Genomic DNA, 25,397 nt, shown 5'->3' on the forward strand with positions numbered 1-25,397 from the left:
GTGAAACCCCATCCCTACTAAAAATACAAAAATTAGCCAGGCGTGGTGGTGCGCACCTCTAATCCCAGCTACTCAGGAGGCTGAGGCAGGAGAATCGCTTGAACCCAGGAGGCGGAGGTTGCAGTGAGCTGAGATCACACCACTGCACTCCAGCCTGGGTGACAGAGCGAGACTCCATCTCAAAAAAAAAAAAAAAAAAAAAAAAAGAATGTTTCAGGCTACTCAAGCACTGCATTGTGGGACAGAGAGGAAATAGAACCCGGTAGCTCTCTTAGGGAATCCTGCGCCCTAAGAGGAAGATGCTTACATAGGAAGAAAATTAGCTCATACAAAACAATGTGAAAACAGTTCCAAAATAGTCTAATCTTTTCTGGCTCTTTTACAGTGCTTTAAATTCCTAAGGTGACACACAAGGATTCACAGTTCCAAAGAGCCCACACATGTGGCCTTCCCAATCTGAAGGCCCCTTGGCACAGCCGTGATTTTGTGTTGCTGCTGCCACTGCAGTAGGATAATCAGTGCGGGAATTTGGAGGAAGTTCAAGCCGTCACTGACGATCCACTCTGCAGATTTCCATTGAGGTTATTGAAGCTATTGGAGAGTGATTTAAAAAGCCATTGAAGTAGCAAGGGAGGAAGGAGTTGCTCTCTGTGCACATGAAACCCTGACCTTCATGGCCTAGAATTGAAAATGTCTCTCAAGGGCTTGCTAAATGAATGGAACTTAAAAACAGAATATCAAGCTCATAGTCAGATCTGGAAAAGAAGCTTCAGAGGGCAATGCTTTGCCCATTATTTATATGTAAGTTCCTCAACCTAAGCCAGGCTTTCTTCACTATAAAATGCCTGGGATAATCTGTAAAGACCTTGTGTATTTTTCTTTGATTTATAAAATGTAATAGAGTATTTGTTTATTAACAGCTTTGCTTATATAGTAGAAGAGAATTGTCTCATCCGTCCAAGTTTAATCACATTCACTAAAGCCATAGAAATGACAGAGTTAGATGAATTCCAAAGTGAAAGAAGAATCTAGGTTACTTTATGGGTATGGTTAATGATATTCATTTTAACACAGAGAGAGGGAAGGAATTACTCACATTCTATAGAGAAGCAACTCTGGGGGCAGGGGCAGTGGTACTGGAAGGACAGGTACCAGGACAGGCTGGGCCTGCTGCCTGATCCTACCTGGACCTTGAGGGGCTATCTCATGCTGACCAAAGCAGAATCTCAGGGTCTGCGCTGTCAAACCCCAGCAGTGAAGCTGCCCCCACCCTTTCCCCAGATGCCAAATCTGTTTGTGCTTTCATTGATTATTATCACTTCTACTATTATCATTCTCATTGCTCCCAAATTATATTAGCTAGAAGCAATTCAGTTCATATAAAACATACAGATAATGAAAGTTTTAATAACAATATCACTCTGTTTCCAGAAGGACCTAATATTTGCTGTTGTCGTGGCAAATACCTTGCCCAGAGCTCCCAGATAGTCTGCCACCTCCCCCGTCCTCCCTCCAGGGCATGTACAGTAAAGTTGGATGATTGAAGTGTTCCAGGTGACTCGGCTTTGGGCACTCAAACTGCTTTGTCCCCAGCACCTGGTTTATTCCTCCTCCTCTCTTCCACACCTTGTTTTCCTTCTTTGAAGGAATGGAGGGACGCTTCAGCAGAAGGAGTAGGGAAGGATGCAATGGTGGTTGGTTGTAATAAACAGGAGCCTGGCTTGCCGAAGGGGCTGAGCCTCACAGGGGCTGTGCTGGAGTGGTTACTGCAAGCTTAGTATGTGTCTGTGCTCCTCGAGGCAGAGGAGCCCTGTTTATAGGCCTGGTTCATAATTTGCTGATCTGTCCTAGGAAGTAAATGGCCCAGGGTTATCAGCCTTGTTCATTTGTGCAGAACATTATGCATCCTCCTGTTGGTTCAATCCATCCCAGAGTCTAAATTACAGGTCATAAAGCAGCTTCTGCACGCAGGATTAGAATGAGAACAAAGGAGTTAGAGAATATTGTGTGGAAAAATTGCAAAACACAGAAAGTATGTAGAAAAAAAAATCACTCCTAAGTCGACTCTCCTTCTAGTCTGTCTTGTTTCTGGGTATGAGATTTATTTTTTTTACAAAGTCATGGTCACATGTTGGTGTTTTGGAAGGTAGTACAAGAAACCACCCTTCTCACCTGGGGACCTCATTTGATAACCAGCATTGGCTCATCTGAGCTTGATTCCTCCAGACAGGGTTGGTGACAGAGTAACACACTCCAGTCTCTGACCCTCTTTTTCTAGACTCCAGTACTCACTCATTCATGCATTCTTTTTTTCAACAAATATTTAATGTCCTCCTGTCGTGCAAGCTCTTTCTTGGCCCCAAAAGATGGGAAGAGCACAGGAGACTGACCCTCGGAGTTTATTGCACAGAGAAGGCAGGTGGTAGCTGGATGCCGGAGGAGTGTAGACAGCCATTTTCTGGCCCACCTTGTCTTTGTATGTCACAGCCATTTTCTGAAGGAAATGAACTGAAAGAGACTGTCATCCTTTTTTAATGACACAGTTCAGATATATTCAAATTCATTTGGGTTAGAATACAAGCTGTGGGGGGTTTTATTGGCATCATGCTAAAAATATATTCCTATCTCTTGAATTTTTAAAATTTCATTTTATTGTGATATGAACACATAACATGAGATTGACCCTCTTAACAAATTTTAAAATGTACAATGCAGTATTGTCTATAGGTACAGTGCTGTAGAGCAGATCTCTAGAAGGTACTCTTCTTAACGTAACTGAAACTTTATAAACATTGATGAATAGCCCCCAATTTCCCTCTCCCCCACCCAGCTCCTAATGACCACCTTTCCGCTCTTCAATTGTATGAATTGACTATTTTAGATTTCACATAGAAATGTGATCATGTAATACTTGTCCTTCTGTGACTGGCTGATTTCACTTAGCATAATGTCCTCAAGGTTCATTCATGTTGCTGCAAGTACAGAATTCCCTTCCTTTTTAAGGCTGAATAATATTCCATTGTAGGTATACACCGCATTTGCTTTATCCATTTGTTTGTCCAAACACATTTAGGCTGTTTCCACATCTTGGCTATTGTGAATAGTGCCTCAGTGAACAGGGAGTGTTAATATCTCTGAGATTCTGATTTCAGTTCTTTTGGATATATACCCACATATGTCTTGAATTCTTAAAGAAAACTAGCTTTGCTCACATTGGCATTTTTTTTTTAGTCTTGCCCTTCCCTTCACAGTCCCTTCTGAGCAAGTGTCATCAACACTGTAACCTCTGTTTCCCTGCCTTTCCTCTGCTCCTCAATCATGTGTGTCTTATCCTTGCATGTCACCCACTACAAAGCGACCTCTCCTCATTTCCCCTCATGCAAGACACATCACAGATTCCCACCTGTTTCCTGAAGTTGTTGCTTCCCTTGACTTCTTGGGCCACAGCAATCAGCCATCTACCCATCTGATGAGCAGCCGTGACTTGACACTTCAGCATTCATAATTCTGTTTGTCAGTGCCACCTCCAGCACAGTTCTCTTTCTTTCTCAGTACTCCATCTACCTAGATACTCAAGCCAGAAACCTCAGCATTATTACAAATGTCTTTATATGAACAATCCTGAGTGGCCTAAAAACAATAGTAAAATCACCTTGTAATCCTACTGCTTTAAAAATGACATAAAAAGGGACTTGCTGTTCTGACCAAGATGGAATAAACACTTACCATCCCATCTCTCCCACTGATACAACATAAAACCCTATACAGAATGTATAAAGTGAGTATCAGAGGACTCTGAAAGGTAGGTAAGAGGAGCTGGTAGCCTGAGGAGATAGATCAGGACCTGAGTGGTGACTCCATAGCAAGTGTGAGCAGTGAAGTAGCACCTCTGCGCTCTGCCACTAGTGGTATCAACAACCCCTGTAGGCCAGAGCTCCTGGGACTTTCCTAGCCCAGATCCTACTGCACCCCCCCACCACCACCAGCCCCTATGGGACAGAGCTTGTCGGATAGTCTTGGTCCTACTCCAAGTGAACACCAGCAACTAAGCAGCAAATCCCTCTTGGCGGCAGCATCCCTGCAGGATGGAGTTCTTTCTATTCTCTCATCCCTATGCCAGGCAAATGCCAGCAACAAGCTGAAACTACTTGCCCTGGTGGCAGTGGGAGTGATGTCCCTTGTGAGGCACAACTCTTAATTCTTTCAGTCCTAATCTTGAGTCATCAGTGAAGTGGCCCACCCCTCACCCCTGCTGAAGATGGTAACAATACCCTCTGCAGGGCAACGGTCCTTTAGCCCTTCCAGCCCTGCTCCAAGTATGCACCAGCCTAGAGCACTCCAAGTGAGTACCTGCCTCTCCCCACAGCAGCTCCTATGGGTCAGAGTTATTTTGACTCTTTAGACATTACCCCCAGAGAAACCCAATAATGAAGCTATACCCCCGTGTTAGCACAGACAGCAGCGACAGGTATGGTGGTTGGGGGTCCTGCAGGCTCCTTTCCCTTGCCACTCTGTCCTGAGGTGGTCCCAGTCACAAGAAGGTGCTGCAGTGCAGAGAGGCTAAACCTTGGCTTTCTAGCCATAGAATCTTGAGGAGTGGAGATTACAGAAAGGAGACATCTGAGTTAGATATCCTTTAAATGTGTGTATGAAGTTCTGGGCTCATTCCTGAGCTGCTCATGCGTAAAACTGACTAGAATGAACACAGCAAAACCTTTTGAGAATTTTAATAGGACCAAGTCTCAGCATAATATTCAAAATCTGTAGGATATGAACCCAAATTATCCAACATACAAAGAACCAGGAAAGCCAAAAAAATTCTCAAGGAAAAAGGCAATCAACAAATGCCAATCCTGAGAGGATTCAAATGTTGGAATTATTAGACAAAGGCTTTAAAGCAACTATTATGTCACATTCTAAGAAGTAAAAATGAGTACTCTTGGAATTAATGGAAAGATAGAAATTCTCTGTAAAAAAAAAAATAGAAGCTATAAAGATAGAAACTTTAGAATTGGAAAAGCTGGAGTGGCTATATATTAATATCACACAAAGATGACTTCAGAAAAAGGACAATTATTGGTGATAAAATGGAACATTATATAATGATAATTTCAGTTATATTGGTGAATCAAGAATGCTAAGAGTACTAAATGTGTGTGTCCCTAACAACAGAGCTTCAAAATACATGAAGCAAAAACTTGGTAGTACTGAAAGGAAAAATAAATAAATCCATAGTAAGATGTAGAGACTTTAGCACTCCTCTGTCAGTAGTCAAGAAAAGTAGCAGGTAGAAAATCAGGAAGGATATTTCAATTAGGTCAAGTTGGTTGAACATCATCATCAACCAACTTGACCTAATTGATATTTATAGAACAGCTCACCAGCCACAGCAGAATACATGTTCTTTTCAAGTGCACATGGGACATTCATGAAGATAGACCATATTCTAGGTCACTAAAGAGCCCTTATTAAATTTGAAAGAATTGAAATTATTCAAAGCTTGTTCTCTGCCCTTAATGAATTAAATAAGAATTTGATAACATCTGAAAAATACCTGGAAAGAAATATGAAAAAGATCATCAAATATTTGAAATTAAACACTACACCACTATATAATCCATGGGTCAAAGAGGATGTCTCAAGGGAAATTAGAACACTGAATTAAAATGAAAATACAACGTATCAAAATTTGTGGAATGCAGATAAACTGGCACTTAGGGAAACTCAACATTAAATTATAATAGAAAGAAAAAATGTTTCTAAGCAGTAATTTAAGCTTCCACTTTAAGGAACTAGAAAAAGAAAAGCAAACTAAACTCAAAGCAAGAAGGAAAGAAATAATAAACATAAGAGCAAACATAAATGAAAATATAAAAATAATAGAAAAAAAATTAATGAAACCAAAAGATGGTTCTTCAAAATAGCCAATAAAGTTGATTTAAAAACTGAGGGAAAAGAGACACAAATTACAAACATTATGGAGTGCCACTACTGACTCCATAGGCATTAAAATGATAATAAGGGAATACTATGAACAATTCTACGCACATAAATTTGACAAATGAGAAGGAAAGGGCCAATTCCTTGAAAGACACAAACTATCAAACTTAAAAAATAGCATGAATGGTCCCGTATCTGTTAAAGTGATCAAATCTGTAGGTAAAAACCTTCCAGAAAACTCCATTTTCACATGGTTTGACTGGTGATTTCTACCAAGCATTTAAAGAAGAAATAACACCAATTATACAAAATCTTATGCAAAACTAAGGGGAAACACTTCCCAACCCGTTTTATGAGGCCAGCATGATTGTAATACTGGAATTAAAGACTATACAGAAAACTATAGACCCTCTGTATACTATACTAAATTCAGAGATACTGTATTTTCTCATTTTTTTCTAAAGTTTTTATAGTTTTCATTTTACATTTAAGTCCATGACCCCTTTTGAGTTAATTTTGTATATGATGTAAGACTTAGGTCAAGGTTCATACTTTTGCCTATGAATGTTCCTATGCTTCAGGACCATTTGGTTGTGATGTACAATTTAGTATATTATAGTATCTCTGAATTTAGATGCAAATTTTTTTTTAAGACAGTCTTGCTCTTGTTGCCCAGGCTGGAGTGCAATGGCTCAATCTTGGCTCACTGCAACCTCCATCTGCCAGGTTCAAGCAGTTCTCCTGCCTCAGCCTCCCAAGTAGCTGGGATTGCAGGCACCCACCACCACACCTGACCAATTTTTTGTATTTTTAGTGGAGACGGGGTTTCACCATGTTGGTCAAGCTGGTCTGAAACTCCTGACCTCAGGTGATCCACCCGCCTCAGCCTCCCAAAGTGCTGGGATTACAGGCATGAGCCACTGTGCCTGGCCTAGATGCAAAATTCTTAACAAAATATTATCAAATTGTACATCACAACCAAATGGTCCTGAAGCATAGGAACATTCATAGGCAAAAGTATGAACCTTGACCTAAGTCTTACATCATATACAAAATTAACTCAAAAGGGGTCATGGACTTAAATGTAAAATGAAAACTATAAAACTTTTAGAAAAAAATATGAGAAAATATTTGGGATATAGGGCTAAGCAAAGACATCTTAGACTTGTCATCAAAGCATCCAAAGTGGAATATTTGATGAATTGGACATTATTAAAATTAATAACTTTTGCTTTGCAAAAGACCTAGTTAAGAGCCTTAAAAGACAAACTACAAACTGCCAGAAAAGATAGGCAAACTACATATCCAATAAAGGACCAGTATTTAGAATATATAAAGTATTCTCTAAAGTCAATAGTAAAAAAAAAAAAAAATAAAAAATAAAGGAAACCAATTAGAAAACGGGCAAAAGACATGAACAGACATTTCACCAGAGAAAGGGTACAGATGGCAAATAAGCACCTGAAAATATGCTTACCGTCATTAGCCATTAGGGAAACACAAAACCATAATGAGATACCATTACGTAACCATTAAAATGACCAAAACAAAAAATATTGATAATACCATTGTGCTGGTGAGGATGTGGAGAAAATGCAATTCTCATTAGAGTGTTATCTCTATGGCCGATGGGAATGCAAAATGGCATAGTCACTTTGGAAAACAGTTTGGCAATTTCTTATAAAATTAAAAATATGCTTATGACCCAGCAATTCCACTTTAGGTATTTATCCTAGATAAATGGAAATGTACATTCCCACAAAAGTCATACATTAATGTCTACAACAGCATTATTCATGATCACCAAAACCCAGCCAGGTGCGGTGGCTCACACCTGTAATCCCAGCACTTTGGGAGACCAAGGTGGGTGGATCACTTGAGTCCAGGAGTTCGAGATCAGCATGGCCAACATGGTGAAACCCCATGTATACTAAAAATAAAAAATTAACAGGGTGTGGTGGTGCACACCTGTAGTCCCAGCAACTTGGGAGGCTGAGGCAGGAGAATTGCTTGAACCCAGGAGGTGGAGGTTGCAGTGAGCAGAGATTGTGCCACTGCACTCCATCCTGGGTGACAGAGCAACACTGTCTCAAAAGTAAAAATATAAATGACATAATCCCCCAAAACTGGAAACAACCCACATGTAACTCAGCTGGTGAATGGGTAAACAAACTGTGGTACATCCATATGATTAAAAACTACTTAGCCATCAAAAGGAATGAACCATCCTCAATATGCACAGTAACCTTAATTGTGCATGCTCAGTGAATAAAGCCAGTCTTTCAAAATTGCAAACTGAATTATTCCATTTCTATGACATTTGGAAGAGGCAAAAATATATGGACAGAGAACAAATAGATCAGTAGTTGCCAGGGGTTGGGAGTAGGAGGAGAGTCTGGTTACACAGGGGAAGGAAGAAGGAATTCTTCAGGGTGTTGATATTCTGTATCCTGTTTGTGATGGTTGTTATAAGAAGCTAAACGTGTTAAAACTCAGAACTGTACAACCAAAGGGTGAATTTTACTATATATAAATGTAAGAATAATTTTCTTTCTTTTTTTTTTTTTTGAGATGGAGTCTCGCTCTGTCACCAGGCTGGAGTGCAGTGGCGCGATCTTGGCTCACTGCAGCCTCCGCCTCCCGGATTCAAGCAATTCTCCTGCCTCAGCCTCCCGAGTAGCTGGGACTACAGGCACACCACCATGCCTAGCTAATTTTTTTGTATTTTTAGGAGAGACAGGGTTTCACCATGTTGGCCAGGATGGTCTCTATCTCCTGACCTCGTGATCCGCCCACCTGGGCCTCCCAAAGTGCTGGGATTGCAGGCATGAGCCACTATGCCCGGCCAGAATAATTTTCAAATACAAAAAAAAAAAGGGATAGTGGCCTCCTGCCCACCCCTTTCTGAACCTCTTTAATCCCACTCCCCGGGGGAACCGCACTACCAGATTCATCCTGTTTCCCTTGAACACTGCGGTCATAACCACAGCAAGACGGGCATGCAGATCTAGGCACATGGATCCTTTTATTTTAATCACAAAAATGCTGTACATCTTGGCTTGCACTTTCACTCCACAGTAAAGCATGGACATTTTTTTTTTTATCAGAGTGAACTGCCTCACCTCCTTTTTTTTAAGGGCTACACTGTATGTGTTCTGTATTTTATTTAACTTCCCCTCCTGAGGGGGCATTCTGCTTGTTTGAGCTTTTCTCCCTCTTGCTGACAGTGCTGCAGTAGTCATTCTTGTCCATTTTAATCCCTATGTATTCACACGGTTGTTTCTCTATGATAGATTCCTAAAAGTGGATTTTCAGGTTCTCAGATCATGTGCACTTTTAATAGACAACTTTAAATTACCCTCCATAAAGGTTGTACTGGTTTACACTTCTTCCAGCAGAATAGAGACTATTTCTCCACCCCCTCATCAACACTAAGTGTCGTCAGTGTGTTTTTTCCTCCAGTCTGATGGATGAAAAATGCCAATCGTGATGTTCACCTTGGTCAGCAAGTTCTGATCATCCTAATGTGCAGCATCTTTATCCTCCCACGTACCCATGCAAGCCTCATCTTTAACCTGACACCTACAGTACCTCCTCCCTTCAACTCTCTTACCCTTTCTTCCCAGGTTGTGGGTGGAACCATGGAGCTTTCCTCTTTAAAAATTCGCAATGCCTTTCCATTATATTTAGAATAAAATTCAAACTCCTAGAGAAGGCATTTAAGGCTTTTTAGATTCTGGCTAAAACAAACATTTCTGCCTAAGCTTGTCTGCCATTTCACTCCCTCCGACATCTGCAGCCCCGCCCCTGATAACCAGCTCCCTGGCACTCTGTACACACCCCTGCCCATATTGAGCATACTTCACCCGACCCCTGAACTAGATCCTGAGCCCTTGAGAACTTCCAGGGTTTTTCTTCCTCTGTTGAGCACCCATACCCATGCCCTGGGGTTCCTAGCCTGCAGTGGGTGATCCTTGGACCCGGCTGTGTCTGCATGACCAGGTGCTGGGATGAAGGAGCAAGGCAGGGGCTGGATGATAAGATTGAAGAGTGTGGATCTGTGGGGTTTACTCTGAGAAGCACCTCTCAGGGGCTGTGGGATTCTGAGCTAGTTGAGTCTCGTAAACTCTGAGTCTTAATTTCCTCCTTTATATAATGAGGTTATTCATAATAACAGCATATAGGGCAGCAAAGGCATTTTAACTGCAAAATGTGATACAGTTTCATAGAGTACAGTCATACTTTCCTAAACATGTACTAAAATATTCTCATCTCAGCTGCACAGAATGCTGTGTGAGAATGGGATTCTCCTTGTTCCAGTTTTGGTTAAGGCACCAATGCAGATATGTAAGATACCAGAGAGCACATGTGCATATCTGTGGAGTCACCAACCACTCACCACCCCCACCCTCAGAATATACGGACAGTGGGGAGGAATAAAGCGGATTTGCAAAACACTTTCTGTGGAGAGCACACTGCAGTCCTGTGAGCCACCAGCGCAGAGGAAACTTCCCTCATGCAGAATCTGCAAGGGTAGCTTCCATGGGACTTCTTAGAAGCTGGACAGGTGTGCCCTGCAGTTGGGAGACATGAAGGACTGCTGCTGGGCTCAGACCACCTGTGGGCATGGGGCAGACAGGACCACCACATGACCCACCTGTGCTCCCAGAGCCCCACCTGAGGAGCCAGACAAGAGGACAAGGGGACAATGAGAAGTGGTCACAGCCAGAGTCCCACTGGTGGCTGGGAATCCCCCAGTGTCAGTTTCAAGTGTCTGCCAGGCCCAAGCAGGACAAAACCTTGTAAGGCTCCAGAGAGTCCTGCTGATCTCCCTACTTTCCTTCTTCCCCAGCTCTCAACCCTGGGAAAGGAGTCCCCACCCCTACTCAGACACCCTGCATTCAGGAGTCATAACCTGACTTCGCCCAGAGGCTACACATTTTAATTACTGAATTAAAACTGATTATAACAAAAGTGACCATGGTGACTGCTGGTACCTGAGAAGGACTGGGAAGGTGCTGGAAGTCTTACAGTCTCTACCTGGGATGGGGACCGTGGGAGACCAGGATCGGGCAGTGCTTTTGTCTCTCTAGAACCTGCAGGTGCAGTGCTCTGGTTCCTGCACAGGTGCAGCCCACCTCCCAGGAGCAGATAAGCAGCGCCACCCATCCCCTGCAGCTGCACTGGTGCCATTTCAGAGGGCCGGCTTCAGTGCTTTCTCCACAGCAGCTATTAACCTTATGTGGGGGGTGCTGAGACCCTCTGTGCACTCACCCGAGGGCTCAGGAGAGAAATAGGTTTGAAGAAGAGAAGATAGTATCTTCATGACAAGTAGGAAGTGTCCCAGGCCCCTCTGAGCAGGGCCAAGGGTGTGCCAGGAGGTGAGGTCTGAGGTGGCAACAATGTGGACCCATAGCATGGGCAGCCCTGGGGGTAGATGTCCTGGGGACCAGGGGCACTGGCTGGTTAAAAGAAGTATCTACCAGAGCCTGGGGGCAGGGGGCAGACTTCAGCCCAGTTCTCAAGAACTGGGTCATCTGGTCAGCTGGGCACTGTTGTCCCCAGAGAGCGGACAACATACTGTGAGCTCTCTCTTCAGGGTTTCTTTGGGCAGAAGGTCAGAGCAGCATCAAGATCACAGGTTGGCAACACTGGCTGCAACTTGCGGTCACCTGGAAGTCCACCCCCACAGATTTGGTGGACCTGCCCAGGATGAATCCCAGACAGTGGGAGTGTTAAAGCCTGCCCAGGTAGTTCTAATTTGTGGCCAATATTCAGATACTAGGACAATGTTGAGACTCTAGGACAGTGGCGCTTTCCAACTTAGGAGTGCTTATGAATCTGCTTAAGATGATGCTTCCCACCCAGTACGTCTGGAATGATGGCAGCACTGCTGGTCCATGGACGACACTTGGAGTGGTGAGGCTCCAGGTCTGCGCTCTCTAACACAGAGCCAATAGCTGCACGTGGCTGTTTAAATATAAATGTAAGCGAAATTAAAATGCAGTTCCTCAGTCACAGCAGCCACATTTCAAGAGCTCAGGAGCCACGTATGACTGGTTGACAGCATAGAGGGCATTTCCATCATTATACAAAGCTTTACTGGGCAGCACTGTTTCAGGGCTGTCATTAGCAAACAGCATCTTGCTGAGACCCTGTAAGGGTTGTGCTCTTCCCAAAAATGGCTTGAGTGTCAAGGCACCATAATACTTCACCTTTCTGCCTGTATGCCTGCCTCCCTCTATCAGCTTCTTGAAGTCAGGGTCTGCAGCAGATTTACCCTCTCAGTAAATGGGTAAATAATAACAACAATAGCTAACATATAGTGAGCACTTACTAAGTGCCAAGTATTATGTTAAATGCTTTACGCATTAATTTTCAACAACAATCCTATTTAGTAAATAAGAAACTTAGGTTAAAGAACTTGCAGAAAGGCATGTAGCTAGTAAACTGGAGGAGAGGTGGAGGCCGCATAGACTCACTGCAGCCCACACTCCCCAGTGTCATGCTGCACTGCAGTTCTCAGCTGGGGCAGGTATGGGCCCCAGCAGACATTGGCAGTGCCTAGAGACATATTTGATTGACACCGCTGTGGTAGGGCGGGGAAGGGAGGTATACCAGCATCTAGCAGGTAGAGATGCTGAGCATCCTACAGTGCACAGGACAGCTCCCCACAACAAAGACCTATCCAGCCCAAAATGTCAGCAGTGCCAAGGCTGAGTAGCTGTTGTTTGCCACTCAATGAATAAGTTAAAATGGGGAGAAAGTGGTTTTATAGGACAGTCATGAGGTCATACCTCTTAGTAAGAGATGGTATGTGATGTAGTGAATGAAGATTAGAGATCAAGAGGTCTCTGTTCAAATCCCAGACTTGTTACATATTGGCCAAGTGACCCTGGACAAGTCACTTTATTCCATAAGACTCTGTGGTCCCATATCTAAAATGGGGATCGAAAATATCCTTACATTGCAAGGAGGGCTGTGAGGGTCATTATGAATATGATAATGCTCTGAAGACAAAGATGGAATAAACCTTAGCTGTGAACATTTCTTTGGTTGGGAGAAATTTCCCTACCTGACTAGTGGTGGGTGAAGATGGCCCAGATGTAATAGAGAAAGGGAAATCTGAGCTCCAAGGACAATAGCCGCCCCTGGAATGGATTACTTACTCTTCTGTTGGCCACCCTAGATGGTTCTTGTAGAATTCCAGCAGTTCCTGGAGATCTGAGGTGGGGAGACAAGGAATCTAAGGTGAGGCGTTTGTGTACATTTCAAAGTGTAAGTAGAATAATTTTTCACCTTTTTCTCAATCATGTGCTGTAGCTCAAAGTTATTTTTAAATAACAGTGCCTTTCCCTCCCCATATCCTTGTGAGGTCCTAGTTATATCAGCTGGTTGGGAGTGGAGACCAGCTGTCTCTGTGGAGGTAGACTGATTATTGCCTCCTGCCAAGAGGCTAGCTTTAATTGCACAGACAGCGGCAGTTTAGCAAGTGTGCTTTCAGTCCAGTTCCTCCACTGACACCTCTGTGCCCTTGAGCCCAGCCCTGGCTCCCCAGGGTCTCTACTATGAGATGTGGAGGTTGGACCAGGCCACCCTGGGATATCTGCCAGCCTTGACATGCCAAGTGCTGGGCAGCTGTAGTCAGGAAAAGAGCCTGGTAAGGCATCTGCCCCTTGGGGTACCCCGAATACACATGGCTGGCCAGATTCCTGGCCTCACTCCACACACCCAAACACAGATGTGACTCACAATTGTTTTTTCTTTATGAATGCCTTCTCACAGATGTTACCTGTGAGCAATAGATCCCCAAAGCAGGTATAGTAGGGGCTCTGACAACAACCAAAGCAGACCCCAGGGCCCCATTTGGGAAAAACTCACATCAGTTTCTACTATGGGGACCTGAGCAAACTCCTGTCCTGGGACAAGGACACTCACCCCACCCCATGATGAATATGCTACCATATGAGGCCCTCGTAAATAAATGCTGCCACTGGGAGACTCTCTGACTCCCTCAGCCTTTTCACCGGGGAAGATGGCCTCTCCGGGCCCTCACTCCCTCACCTTTTATGATAGAAGCGTGCTACCAGGGCTGTTAAAGCAGCAGTGGCTTTTATCTTTCTGCCATGTGCAGTTGAAGCTTGTGTGAAAAGAGATATGTAGGCCAGGGGAAGGCGGGTTTCTGAGCATCAGTTGGGAAATTCAAGCCACAGAAAGCGTGGCCTGGGAAAGCAGGAGAGCCGGCTGAGGAGCCCTTGGCAGTGCCTCCTGACCTGGGAGTCAGGTAAGGGATGAGGGCAGTTTGGCCCTAGCAGCCCCATGCTGGTGGCTGGGAAAGAAGCTCCCAGAAACAGTGTCCTTCTGTTTGCCCCTAGGCTGCAAAGTGAGTCTGTGTGGAGTCAGATCCTCTGTGCAATTCCACTTAGGAGAGGAAGTGGAGCAAGAGGAGGGAAGGCTCTGGAGGGTGGAGGAGGAGGGAGATTGTGTGGATGAGGGGAGGCAGTGGTTAGAAAAGGCAAAGGGGGTGAGGCCCTAGGGAGGGTGCACTTGAGGCTGTGGGGTAGTGAAGCGGTGGAAAGGGTCTGCTGGTGAGGGCATCCGGGGCACCTTGCTTAATCGCAGTGTGGAAACAGCTCTAGGTGCAAACTTGCCTCATTTCTCTATGTGCACAGGGAGCTAGGCTCGTCTTCCTGGTCACTCTCAAGCACCTAGTGACTCCTGTCTTAGGGGGGGTTTTGTTATTTGTGTGCTTTTCCTTCTAATTGAAGAATAATATGCATACAGAGAAGTGCACAGATCCTATGTTTGTAGCTCAGTGCATTTCCAGACTGAACACACCAGACCAAGAAACAGAATGAGACCAGCACCCCAGAGGCCCTGCCGTGTCCCCTTTCAGCAGGCTCTGGAACTCATTCCTGTTTGTGGACCATGGTGGCTGTCAGAAGATCCTCTGGTCCTGATGGCTTTTGCAGGAGAGCCTGTCTCCATGCACTGGAGAGAAAGATTCAAAAAATCCTTCCTGTCTAGACTCAGCACCTTCCCCAGGGCCTAGCACCTGGTGGGCACTCACCAGGTCCAGTCTGTTCTCATTGTCTAAGGAAGTTATGCTCTGAAAAGTCACTGCAAGCTAACTTAGCAAGTACTGAGCCACTGCTCCTGGAGGAAATGCAAGGTTAGCTTCCTGTGTGTCTCCTGCCACAGCATCAATAGATCAACACATAACCTTGTTTTAGGTGTAATTCTGTTTAAAGATGTTTTATTTAGTATATATTGTTGACGCATTGACACCGAACACACAGCCAACAGCACTGTAACTCATGCCTGAATGAAGCTTATCTGACACACACATTATCTCCATCAGGCACATCACAGCCTCCTTGGGCTTAGGAACATTAGACAGCACATCAGCACTCCACCTGGCAGCCTAACCAGCAGAATCACCAAGAAAACCTAGTGCCCCAAAATGTGGCACTGAGTAGACTACAAAAAAGATACTGTATATGGTGTAAGAGCTAAAACAATAAGGTGGCGCATCACTGCTTGACCTCAGCTGGGAACTTGCACATTGGGAAACTCAAATTTTTTGCTGCCCTGCACATGTCTGCAAATGACCATGCCAACACCATGTGTATTGATTTTGGGATTACAAATGTATTTTAGCGAGTAGGCGAATTCTCAAATACGGAGTCAGCTCACAGCGATGATTGACTCTATTTGTTGAATGAGGAGAGGAAGGAATGGCGGTAAGCTTAATTTGAGGTGGAACTGGGACACAGCATCGTCTCCCATCATTAACAGTGGGGCCCTGCCCTGTGAAAAGCTCTTGCTCAGTCTCAAAATGCTCAGCACGGTTTTGAGAAGACTTGGTTGAGCATTACCACCCTGAGTTCCACAGTGAGATCACACAGCCTGGTTCTGGGACAGATATGATGATGAGCGACTGTAGACTTTGCCAGCATGTATTGATCAGGAGCAGCCTGTGAGTCAAGACTGACAACAGCTCAATAAATGGCTTTTAAAAAGCAAAACCCCTCAAATTGTTTAGGAAGCCTGACAAACCCTGCAGCAGTGGTGTGGCCCCATGTGTCCCCGGGGCCTGGGGCCCACCTCTGCCCCAGAAGTCCTCTTAGTGTCTGTAGACAGGTCCCATTTCCACCAGGCCAACCAGGGCTGTGGCAGTGGACCTGGAAGGCAGGCAGAGCAGAGGACCGCTGCTCTATTTGTTGAAGCAACGAGGCACAGTGACTGTTCTAACTTCAGCTGGCTGTGAGAAATGGCGATGATGCATCCACTTTAGATCCGAAGTCTTAGCAAACTCAGGCCTCTTTTCCACAGAGTAATGTTGTGAAGACCTGGGAATGAGCTGTTGGTGTGCATTTTTAGGATGACAGCATAACGGAGAAAATTGGAAGTAGTATATGCCAAAGTATGAAGTGTTCACACAGCTCCCTTGGGTCGTTGATTTATGGGAAGCTTTTTTCTCCTGTATACTTTTACCTACTTTCTAAATCTGTACAATATGCTTATGTACTTCTATGAACAAGAAGGAAATGTTATAAAAAGAAAAAGTTTCTTAAAAATTGCTGCATCAGGCCAGGTGCAGTGCCTCACACCCATAATCTCAGCACTTTGGGAGGCAGAGGTGAGAAGATCATTTGAGACCAGCCTGGGTGACATAGCGAGACCCCATCTCTACAAAAATTAATTAAAAAATTAGCCAGGCATGGCCGGGCGCAGTGGCTCATGCCTGTAATCCCAGCACTTTGAGAGGCCGAGGCGGGTGGATCATGAGGTCAGGAGATCGAGACCATCCTGGCTAACGTGGTGAAACCCGTCTCTACTAAAAAATACAAAAAATTAGCCGGCCATGGTGGCGCACGCCTGTAGTCCCACCTACTCAGGAGGCTGAGGCAAGGGAATTGCTTGAACCCAGGAGGCGGAGCTTGCAGTGAGCCGAGATTGCACCACTACACTCCAGCCTGGGCAACACAGCGAGATTCCATCTCAAAAAAATAATAATAATAATTAGCCAGGCATGTGGCTCACACCCATAGTCTCAGCTACTCGGGAGGCTGAAAAAGTTGCTGCTTCAGAAAGGACACCATATACCAAATTTTTCAGAGGCCTGGAAATCTTGTTGCCTTACCTTAAGACAGAGCCTGTGCTTTATATCCTCGGCCAAAAGGCAAGCAACCTGGGAATTTACATTGTACCACAGCTCGTTGCTTCTCAGGAGACTGTCCTTGACAGCCCTCAGCTTCCAGACTTAACAGCTGCATCCCTAGTGTCATACGGGGTGTGGCCCACCATTGGGGTGCCACCCTGGCCCCTTCAACTGGTCATAACAGAAGTCCTTCTGAAGGAAAAAAACAATACCTTAAGGCTGAATTTTAATAGGCACTAAAAGAACTAACCATCACCAATCAGAAAGTCAAAATGAAGTGATGAGACAAATCTGTCCCACGTAGGTGTAGTTCAACATCTCTCGAAATGGTTTAACATTGAGGATTTTTGAAATGGTTCATTTTAGATCTTCCCGAATACAGATAGCTCAGTAATAATGCCAAACGTGGGTCTGAAAATTTTGTGGTTCTCTCCTACAGGAGAATTCTGTGTGAGGGGGTATTTTAAGAGTGATTCCTGGGAATGCAGATGAAAACAGCTCTCATCTTGGGCAGTGTGTCCTGCATCCGGGATGGCCAGGCTCGCCGTAACACACAGCGTGTGCATGGAGGAGAGAGCGCCGCTGTGGATAGCGGGACTGCAAGCACACTGGTGTGGCTTGGGCCAGGCTCCTCCATGATGCAGCAGCAGCAGGGCAGCTCCGATCAGACCCGCTGGCTCTCACACGCTGTGGCAGACGTGACCAGGATGAGGCGCCTGCCCTTACAGGGCTTGCAGGCAGACTGGCACACACAGCATTGAGATGGTCTGCTAGAACCCGTGGATGATGTTCTCAGGGAGCCAAGAGTCAGCCTGGCTGCCTGGCCCTGCAAGATGCTGGGGTGCAACCCAGTGCTTGCTGTGGTTTTCTTATCACAACAGCCACAGGGCTCGTTGTCATGGCAGAATGGCTCACTGGTCTCCATCAGCTCCTGGGTAAGGTTTGACCAAAATTTTCCACCCCTCCTCCAGCGGGAACAATGATAACAACAATAGCAACAACCACATAACAACAGCAGCAATTGTGGCAGCAACTAACACCACTAAGGGCTTTCCCTGGATTCTCTCACAGAATCTTCACAACCATGCTGGGAAGTGTAGACAGTGGATATTTCACCTGATTTTCACCAACCACACTGAGAGGTATAGACAGTGGATATTTCACTTCACAACCACACTGGGAGGCGTAGGTCATGGATTATGTCATGGAATCTTGACACCACACTGGCAAGTATAGATAGTGGGTTATGTCAAGAAATCTTCATAACCACAGCTGGAGGTGTAGACAGTGGGTTATCTCATGGAATCGTTACAGTCAGACTGGGAGGTGTAGAGACTTCTGTTCCTTCATTTTACCCTGAAATCGAGTCTAGGGAGGTCCTGGAAGTTGCCCAAGAGCACTAGCCTGAGGCCCTAAACTAGCTTTGCAGGCCCCAGGGCCACATCATTAGCAACTCTGTTGCCATGGCCCCAGGGAGGAAGCATTCTTCATTAGCACAGCCCATTGAGCCCAACCCCAAGAACAGGAGCCCTCAGAAGTTAGTGCTGGAGCAATGTCCTTTTCAGAATCAATCCTGGACTGCAGGGCCATGTTAAGGAGAAGGAGGAATCTGGAGAAGAGCAAGCTTACCACCTGCTCCTTTGAAGGAATCCTATCCTTAAATGACAACATATTTTCTCTGATCAAAAGTTGTTTTCCTATGAGTTAAACTAGGGGAGCTTTGTGGCTGTCCCAGCTTCCTGCACCCTATGTACTGTGCCTTCAGAGATGTCATGCTGCATCTGCTCTGCAGCAAACCAAACTTGCTACCCTTCCTCCCAGGGCAGCTGCATGGGGAATCAGGCTCTTGCACAATCCGCAAAGGTGACCACGCAGATAAACAGACCCGGAATTGCTGGTCCCTGGTCTGTGAGAAATGCTCCTGGGCTGTTTGTTGCAAACCCAGGCACACTTCACAGCTTAAACTCTGCCGGTTGGAGAGGAGAAATTGAGATGTCAGAGTCTTTAGCCAAATCCCCGGGAGATTAAGGTTGTCTGTGTATGGAGGCAGGAAGAGGTAAACAAAGGAGTGTTTTCAACTGATTTATCTGAACTGGGGCCACATCTACATTATCCTGGGATTAATGACATTTTGAACATGTTTAATCTCAAGCTATTTTATGGTGCAGGCTTGACCCTGAATGTTCATGCTTGAGTGGTCATGTTGTAAGGTCTTTGGCCTCTGAAGCCTGCCTTACCCTGCACATTGCCAGGGGCTTTAGCCCCTTCTCCTGCCCTCCGCAGGTGGAGTATGGCACAGATCCCAGAGCTCCTGCACTCCCAGTGTGGGTGCCAAGCACGGGAGGTGAGCATACAGTTCGGAGAGGCCTCCTAGGCCCCTGCCACAGAGCAGAGTGGCTCATCACACAGCTGTTCTGCCTGTGCTCACTGGGGACAAAGGCACAGCTTCTCTGAGGCTCAGCACTGTGGAAGGTGATGCTCAGCCCATCACCCCTTTCTCAGCTTACCTGCTGAGAGGCTCCAGGTGGAATCTCAGGCATCTGTGAACTACATTAAGGAGCTGGAGTGGGTTCTCTCTCTTTTTCCTGGTGTCTAGACCCCATCTGCCATTCCTGCACTCCTCTGCCCGTGAGGGTGGCCCTGGACACTCCCTGTAACAGGGTCTGGAGATTACAAGGGCCCTCTTGCATTCCTGACAAGGAAAAAGGTGAGAAAGAAGAGAATACAGAATAAAAGGAAAGACCAGCAGTTGCAGGGAAAGAGGCAGGAACCAAAAAGGAGAGAAATGGTGGTGTGGTCATAAGCTGGCCCACTGCTTGGTGACGCTGCTATTGCAGATTGCCTTATCCCACAGCAGCACGGCCTGGCCCAGCCAGGGCACCCACCCACTCCTGTGGGTCTGCATGTGAATACAGACACACACTTAAACACATACACAGTACAGCTGGAAACATTCCTACCCCACAGACAGGCAGCAGCAGGTGACCCTTCTGTGCTTGGGCTGGAATTCTGCCAGCATGCTCTTGATATAAGGAAAGGAAAATTTACCTCTTGCCAAGCTCAGCATTTAGAACTGTATCTGGTACATAGTCTGTGGCATGTGTTTGTTCGGTAGATAAGAAATGCTTATGACCAAAGGCATACTTCAGTTGGGTAGATGGTCAGCTAGCAAACCTGTCTAGTACCAAACACAGTGAGGCAAGTGTCTCAAGAGGTTACAGAGGACTTAGGAGAGAGACTGACCAGAACAGACTTCATGGAGGAGGTAGTGTCTGGGAACCCCGGTGAACCGGCAGGGAGGATTCTAGAACAAGATATCCAAGCCCTTGTCATCTCTCTTGAGCTGTGGCCACAGCCTCCCTCCTAGCTTCCCAGCCTCTCGTCCCTCCACAGTCAGACTGATTCTCCACACAACCTCCAGAGTGAGCCCATGGTTTAAAACCCCCACAGCTCCCCATTATGGACAGAAAAAGAAAAAAGACAGAAAATACCCTTCCTTGGGGCTGGTTTACACAATTCCTCCACCTGCCCCCAACCCCAGCCTGGAAGATTGTTCTCCAGATCCCAACCAGAAGGCACCCCTACTCCTACTCACCAGTGTTAGGCCCTGTGTCCGCATAGCCCTTTGTAAATTTTAGCATTTTCCAGTTTCTACCACAGTTAATTGTTTGTGTCTTGTCTCCCCAAATAGACTTTGAGCTTTTTGAAGGAACAATTTGTTGTTTATTTTCCCACCTCAAATATAAGGTAGTCCTTGCTCATAGCAAACACCGAATGAATGGGAAGAAGAAAGAAAGGTGAAACAGGAGAATAGAAATGCTGGGCTCTGGCTAGGAATAGAAAGTAGGGCTGGATTGTACACTAGGAAGTATTAGTAATTTCAGCAGTTCTGCCTGTTGGATCAGGAGTAGAAGAGAGAACGCTGGGAGGAAGCAATGACGACTGAGGGTCAGGAGCAAGCAGGAGTTCCAGGTTAGGAACAAAAGTCAGACAAGGACCTGGAGAAGGGCCTCAGAGGCTGGAGGGATGCCCCAGGAGGACAGGCGCCCCCAGAGAGGATGTGCAGCCACATCAGAGCTGCAGAGGTGAAGCAGGTTGAGGACCAGGCTTGACCTTGGGATTTGGGGTTGGGTGGTTAGGAGGATGGAAGGAGTGGTGTCAACTCGTGTCTGGTTCAGCAAGTGGCTGACAAGACATAGGCAGAGGCCATTTGAGCTAAGGGTAGAGGAGGAGGGAGAACTGGGCCTTCAGGGGACAGTGAGGCTCCGTGGAGACTTCTTTCAAGCTACGGAAGACCCAAGCATTCTGCAAAGCTGCAGGGAAGACATTAGTGGGAGAGACTGAAGAGTCAGGAAAGGGGTAGGATGAGTCCAAGAGGTGGAGCATGATTCCCAGGGGGCCAGTCAGGTGGAGGCCCCAGGGAGCAGCCAGAAAAAGGAGTGAGAGCCGTCCCTGGCTTCCAGGGCCAGGGGAGGTCCTGGGTGTGTGAGGCTGAAGGCTCTTCTCACCCCCAGCAAGAGACAGTAGCTTGCAAAGCAGTGGCCACCCCGCTTGTACCTCCTTGTTGACCAGGGCACTAAGGGAAAAGAATACTAGCCTGAACTGGAAGCAGAAACAAAGGCAAAGTGAGTAATATCATCTGCACACCAGAGCAAGGGGTGGAATACATCAGGCCACAGAGAACAATGACATTAATTCCTCCTGGACATCTGCATGTGTTGCTGTGAAACAGTGCTGTTGTCACCCAGCTGACTCAGGCACACTGTGTAGAAGGGAATTGAGGAGAGGCGCCAGGTGGTTGGAGATCAGTTTCAGCCTTTGTTTTATCCTGTGGCAGGCAAACATCCAGAAGCAGGCTCATGGGGAACCTTGGGTTCTATGTTTTTGTTGTACCTGTAAGAAGCCACTTATTGGCCAGGGGAGGTGGCTCACTCCTGTAATTCCAGCACTTTGGGAAGCTGAGGCAGGCGGATTGTTTGAGCTCAGGAGTTCGAGACCAGCCTGGGCAACGTGGCGAGACCCCATCTCTACAAATTTCACTGGGCATGATGGTGCATGACTGTAATCCCGGCTGCTCAGGAGGCCAGGGTGGGAGGATCACTTGAGCCTGGTAGGCAGAGGTTGCAGTGAGCCTTGATCGCACCACTGTACTTCAGCCTAGGTGTCAGAGTGAGACCCTGTCTCAAAAAAAAAAAAAAAAGAAAAGAAAAGCCACTTATTTAATCCACAGATTTCTTGTTTCTATTGATGAAGGTAATAAATTCTTATCATAGAAAATATGAATACAGAAGAGTTGAAATGTAAGAGGAGGGGAATGACCCACAATTTCACCACCCAAAGATAAGCACAGTTAATATGGAAGGAGATTCAACAAAACATATGGTGTCTTTTTTTTTTTTTTTTTGAGACGGAGTCTCACTCTTGTCCAGGCTGGAGTGCAATGGCGTGATCTCGGCTCACTGCAACCTCCACCTCCCAAGCTCAAGCGATTGTCCTGCCACAGTCTCCCAAGTAGATGGGACTACAGGCATGTGCCACCACGCCCGGCTAATTCTTTTATTTTTAGTAGAGACGGGGTTTTGCCATGTTGACCAAGTTGGTCTCAAACTCCTGACCTCAGGTGAAACACCCCCCCTTGGCCTTCCAGAGTGTTGGGATTACAGGCATGAGCCACCGTACCCGGCCAACTCTATGTGGTTTCAAAGGCACTATTTCTCTTCTCTCCAGAACATTAAGGAAAGCAACTGTGACCAGTTTTTGGTGTCACTCTCTCCGGAAAGGGAAAGTTATGCTCACAGTTTTTAGAAGACAAGAGATTAATAGTGTGTCTACAGCATTTGAGCAGGAATCAGCATTTGGACCAGTACATACTGGTCCAAAATGACAGGATTATATTAAAGAAATTTTATCTATTTGTGTACTTATTTTTATCTCCTTCCAGAAAGGATTCCTAGGAGGAAGTTGGCTTTAAAGTACACACCGACCCTATAGAAGCAGTTGCATTTAATTTTGGGGGGCTCAGACTAGAGGAGCATAATCTCTCTGATGCATCTTTAATAAGAAAACAAAGCCCCTAAAGAAAGTAATCCTCTCCCAGACCCCCTGCAACCCTGAACCAAAGCAGTAGTGTTCTCTGTGCGGGAGACACAAAGGGTGAAACCGAAGAGGGAATAGGACTGTTTCTGTAATCTTGTGCCTTTACCCAACAGAAAAGAGTCTGCCGCCTGCAGCAACAGGGCCTGGGGCTGATGGGCAGCCTGTGCCACCCTGGATCACCATCACTCGGCAGAAGCGGAAAGGGACCTTGGACCAGCCACCCAACCAGGAAGACAAGCCTGGGGCACGGACCCTGAAGTCTGAACCAGGAAAGCAAGCCAAGGTGCCCGAGAGAGCCCAGGTGCTTAGAGCAAATACTTCCATTCTGTGGGTGCAGGAGGGAGCAGCCAGCTGGGACTGGGGCGAGGACCCTGTAAGGACCACATGTCCTGCATGGGCGTCACAGGGACCGTCACCTGTGGTGGTTGTGGATGTGTGGTCGAGGGCCAATGGAGCAAAATAAATGACTTGCCAAATCATAACCTCCATGGTGGAGCATTCTGCCTGCCTTTGCATATGCTGAGTTGTTGGGGATGCAGAGAAACACATGAATCACTTAGGCAGTGCAGACAGTTCTCTACTCCCTGCCTCCTTGGCAACACAGCAGCTCAGCATCTAGAAAAATGGAAGGAGGTTAAAATAACTTCTGAGTTAGACACACAGCAGTGATGTCAACAGCTCCATCCCAGCTCATCATGCTGTGAGGAGCGAGCCCTGCTCTTTGCTGCTCCACCGGCCACATGCTAGAGCTCCTCATTCCTCACCTGGGGCTGCAGGGCTGGAACCTGTGGTTCCATTTTGTACTCTGAACTGAAGGCAGCTTTCACCAACCCAAACAACTATGCCTAGAATCAGGCCGAGACTCGCAATTTTTGTATCCCCCAATAGCACCATGATGAATCCAGACTTGAAGACCCTCATGCAGGCGTGGGGAATTTAGAAAACAAATAGTAACCAGTTTGGGACATCTATAACTATACCAACTGTCATAAAAATCACAAAACGATTTCTAAACAAATCTTGACTTTCAAATGGAATCCCTGCCATCTGGCACTGAGGCCAGGTATGGGGACAGGAAGGAAGCCATGATGCACGTGTGTCCCAGGATAAGGCCGCATACTGGTCTGAGCGCCAGCATCTGACCACTCAGTATTAGTGAGCTGACACCAGGGCGCCCTCCCAAGAAAGTGCCAGCAGCGCAGGCATCTTGGACGAGCAACTTTGCAGCTCCTTCACTTTGGTTGTGTTTGCCCCTGTCTAAATCACTGGTAACTTGGCAGCATGTGTCTTATGTCCCAACAGGAGCCTGTGAAGCAAGCTGACTTTGTCCGCAGCAAGTCTTTCCTGATAACCCCTGTGAAGCCCACTGTGGACCGGAAGCAGGGGGCAAAGCTCAACCTCAAGGAAGGGCTGCAAAGAGGAATCTCATTGTCCCATCAGAACTTGGGTATGAAATCTGCAAACCTTACCACATACTTTGAAATCATTTTCCTGGGTCGTTCCTGCAGTTTGAGTTTTGGTTTGGTTTGGTTTTTGCAAATTACTTGCCACATTGAGTTTTCTACACAGCTCTTAACGGAGATATAATTTACGTGTCATAAAACTCATCCATTTTAAGTGTACAGTTCATTAAGTATAAGGTTGACCCTTGAACAACACGGGTTTGAACTGCACAGGTCTACTTAAATGCTGACTTTTTTCCAACCAAACCCAGATGGAAAATTACCTGTATCCTATCCTCAGGATGTGAAACCTGAGAAAACAGAGGGCCATCTTTTTTTATGTGCGGGTTCCATGGGGCTGACTGCGGGACTTGAGTATTCATAGATTTTGGTATATGCAGGTGGGAGAGGTCCTAGAACCAACCCCCTGCATACACCAGGGGACAACTGTATATTGACAGTGAGCATGTATGCATTTACAGAGTTGCACAACTATGATGAAAATCTAATTTTACAATATTTCCCTCACACTAAAGAGAAACCTCATGCCCATTTACAGTCACTTCCCACTCCCACTCCTAGCTCTAGGCAACCACTAATCTACTCTGTCTCTATAGATTTGCCTTTTTGGGACATTTCTAATGAATAGAATCCTAACGTATGTGCCCTTTTATATCTGGCGTGTTTCACTGAGCATAGCGTCTTCAAGATATGCCTTTGTTGTTGCATGTATCAGTATTTAAAAATTTTTAGGC

General features: G+C 45.9%; 1 protein-coding gene across 9 annotated transcripts in view; it reads left to right on the forward strand.

Moving 5' to 3' along the window:
- CRACDL (CRACD like) overlaps nucleotides 1–25,397 on the forward strand; it is a 159,580-nt gene that overhangs the window by 116,145 nt on the left and 18,038 nt on the right. For all 9 annotated transcript variants that reach the window (XM_058428521.1, XM_058428522.1, XM_058428523.1 and 6 more), the window contains 2 exons: nucleotides 23,314–23,501; nucleotides 24,503–24,647. In XM_058428521.1, coding sequence (XP_058284504.1) covers nucleotides 23,314–23,501; nucleotides 24,503–24,647 — 333 coding nt within the window. The remainder of the gene's footprint in view (nucleotides 1–23,313; nucleotides 23,502–24,502; nucleotides 24,648–25,397) is intronic.

Source organism: Hylobates moloch, unplaced genomic scaffold, assembly GCF_009828535.3.
Source record: "Hylobates moloch isolate HMO894 unplaced genomic scaffold, HMol_V3 SCAFFOLD_15, whole genome shotgun sequence".
Classification (NCBI taxonomy): domain Eukaryota; kingdom Metazoa; phylum Chordata; class Mammalia; order Primates; family Hylobatidae; genus Hylobates; species Hylobates moloch.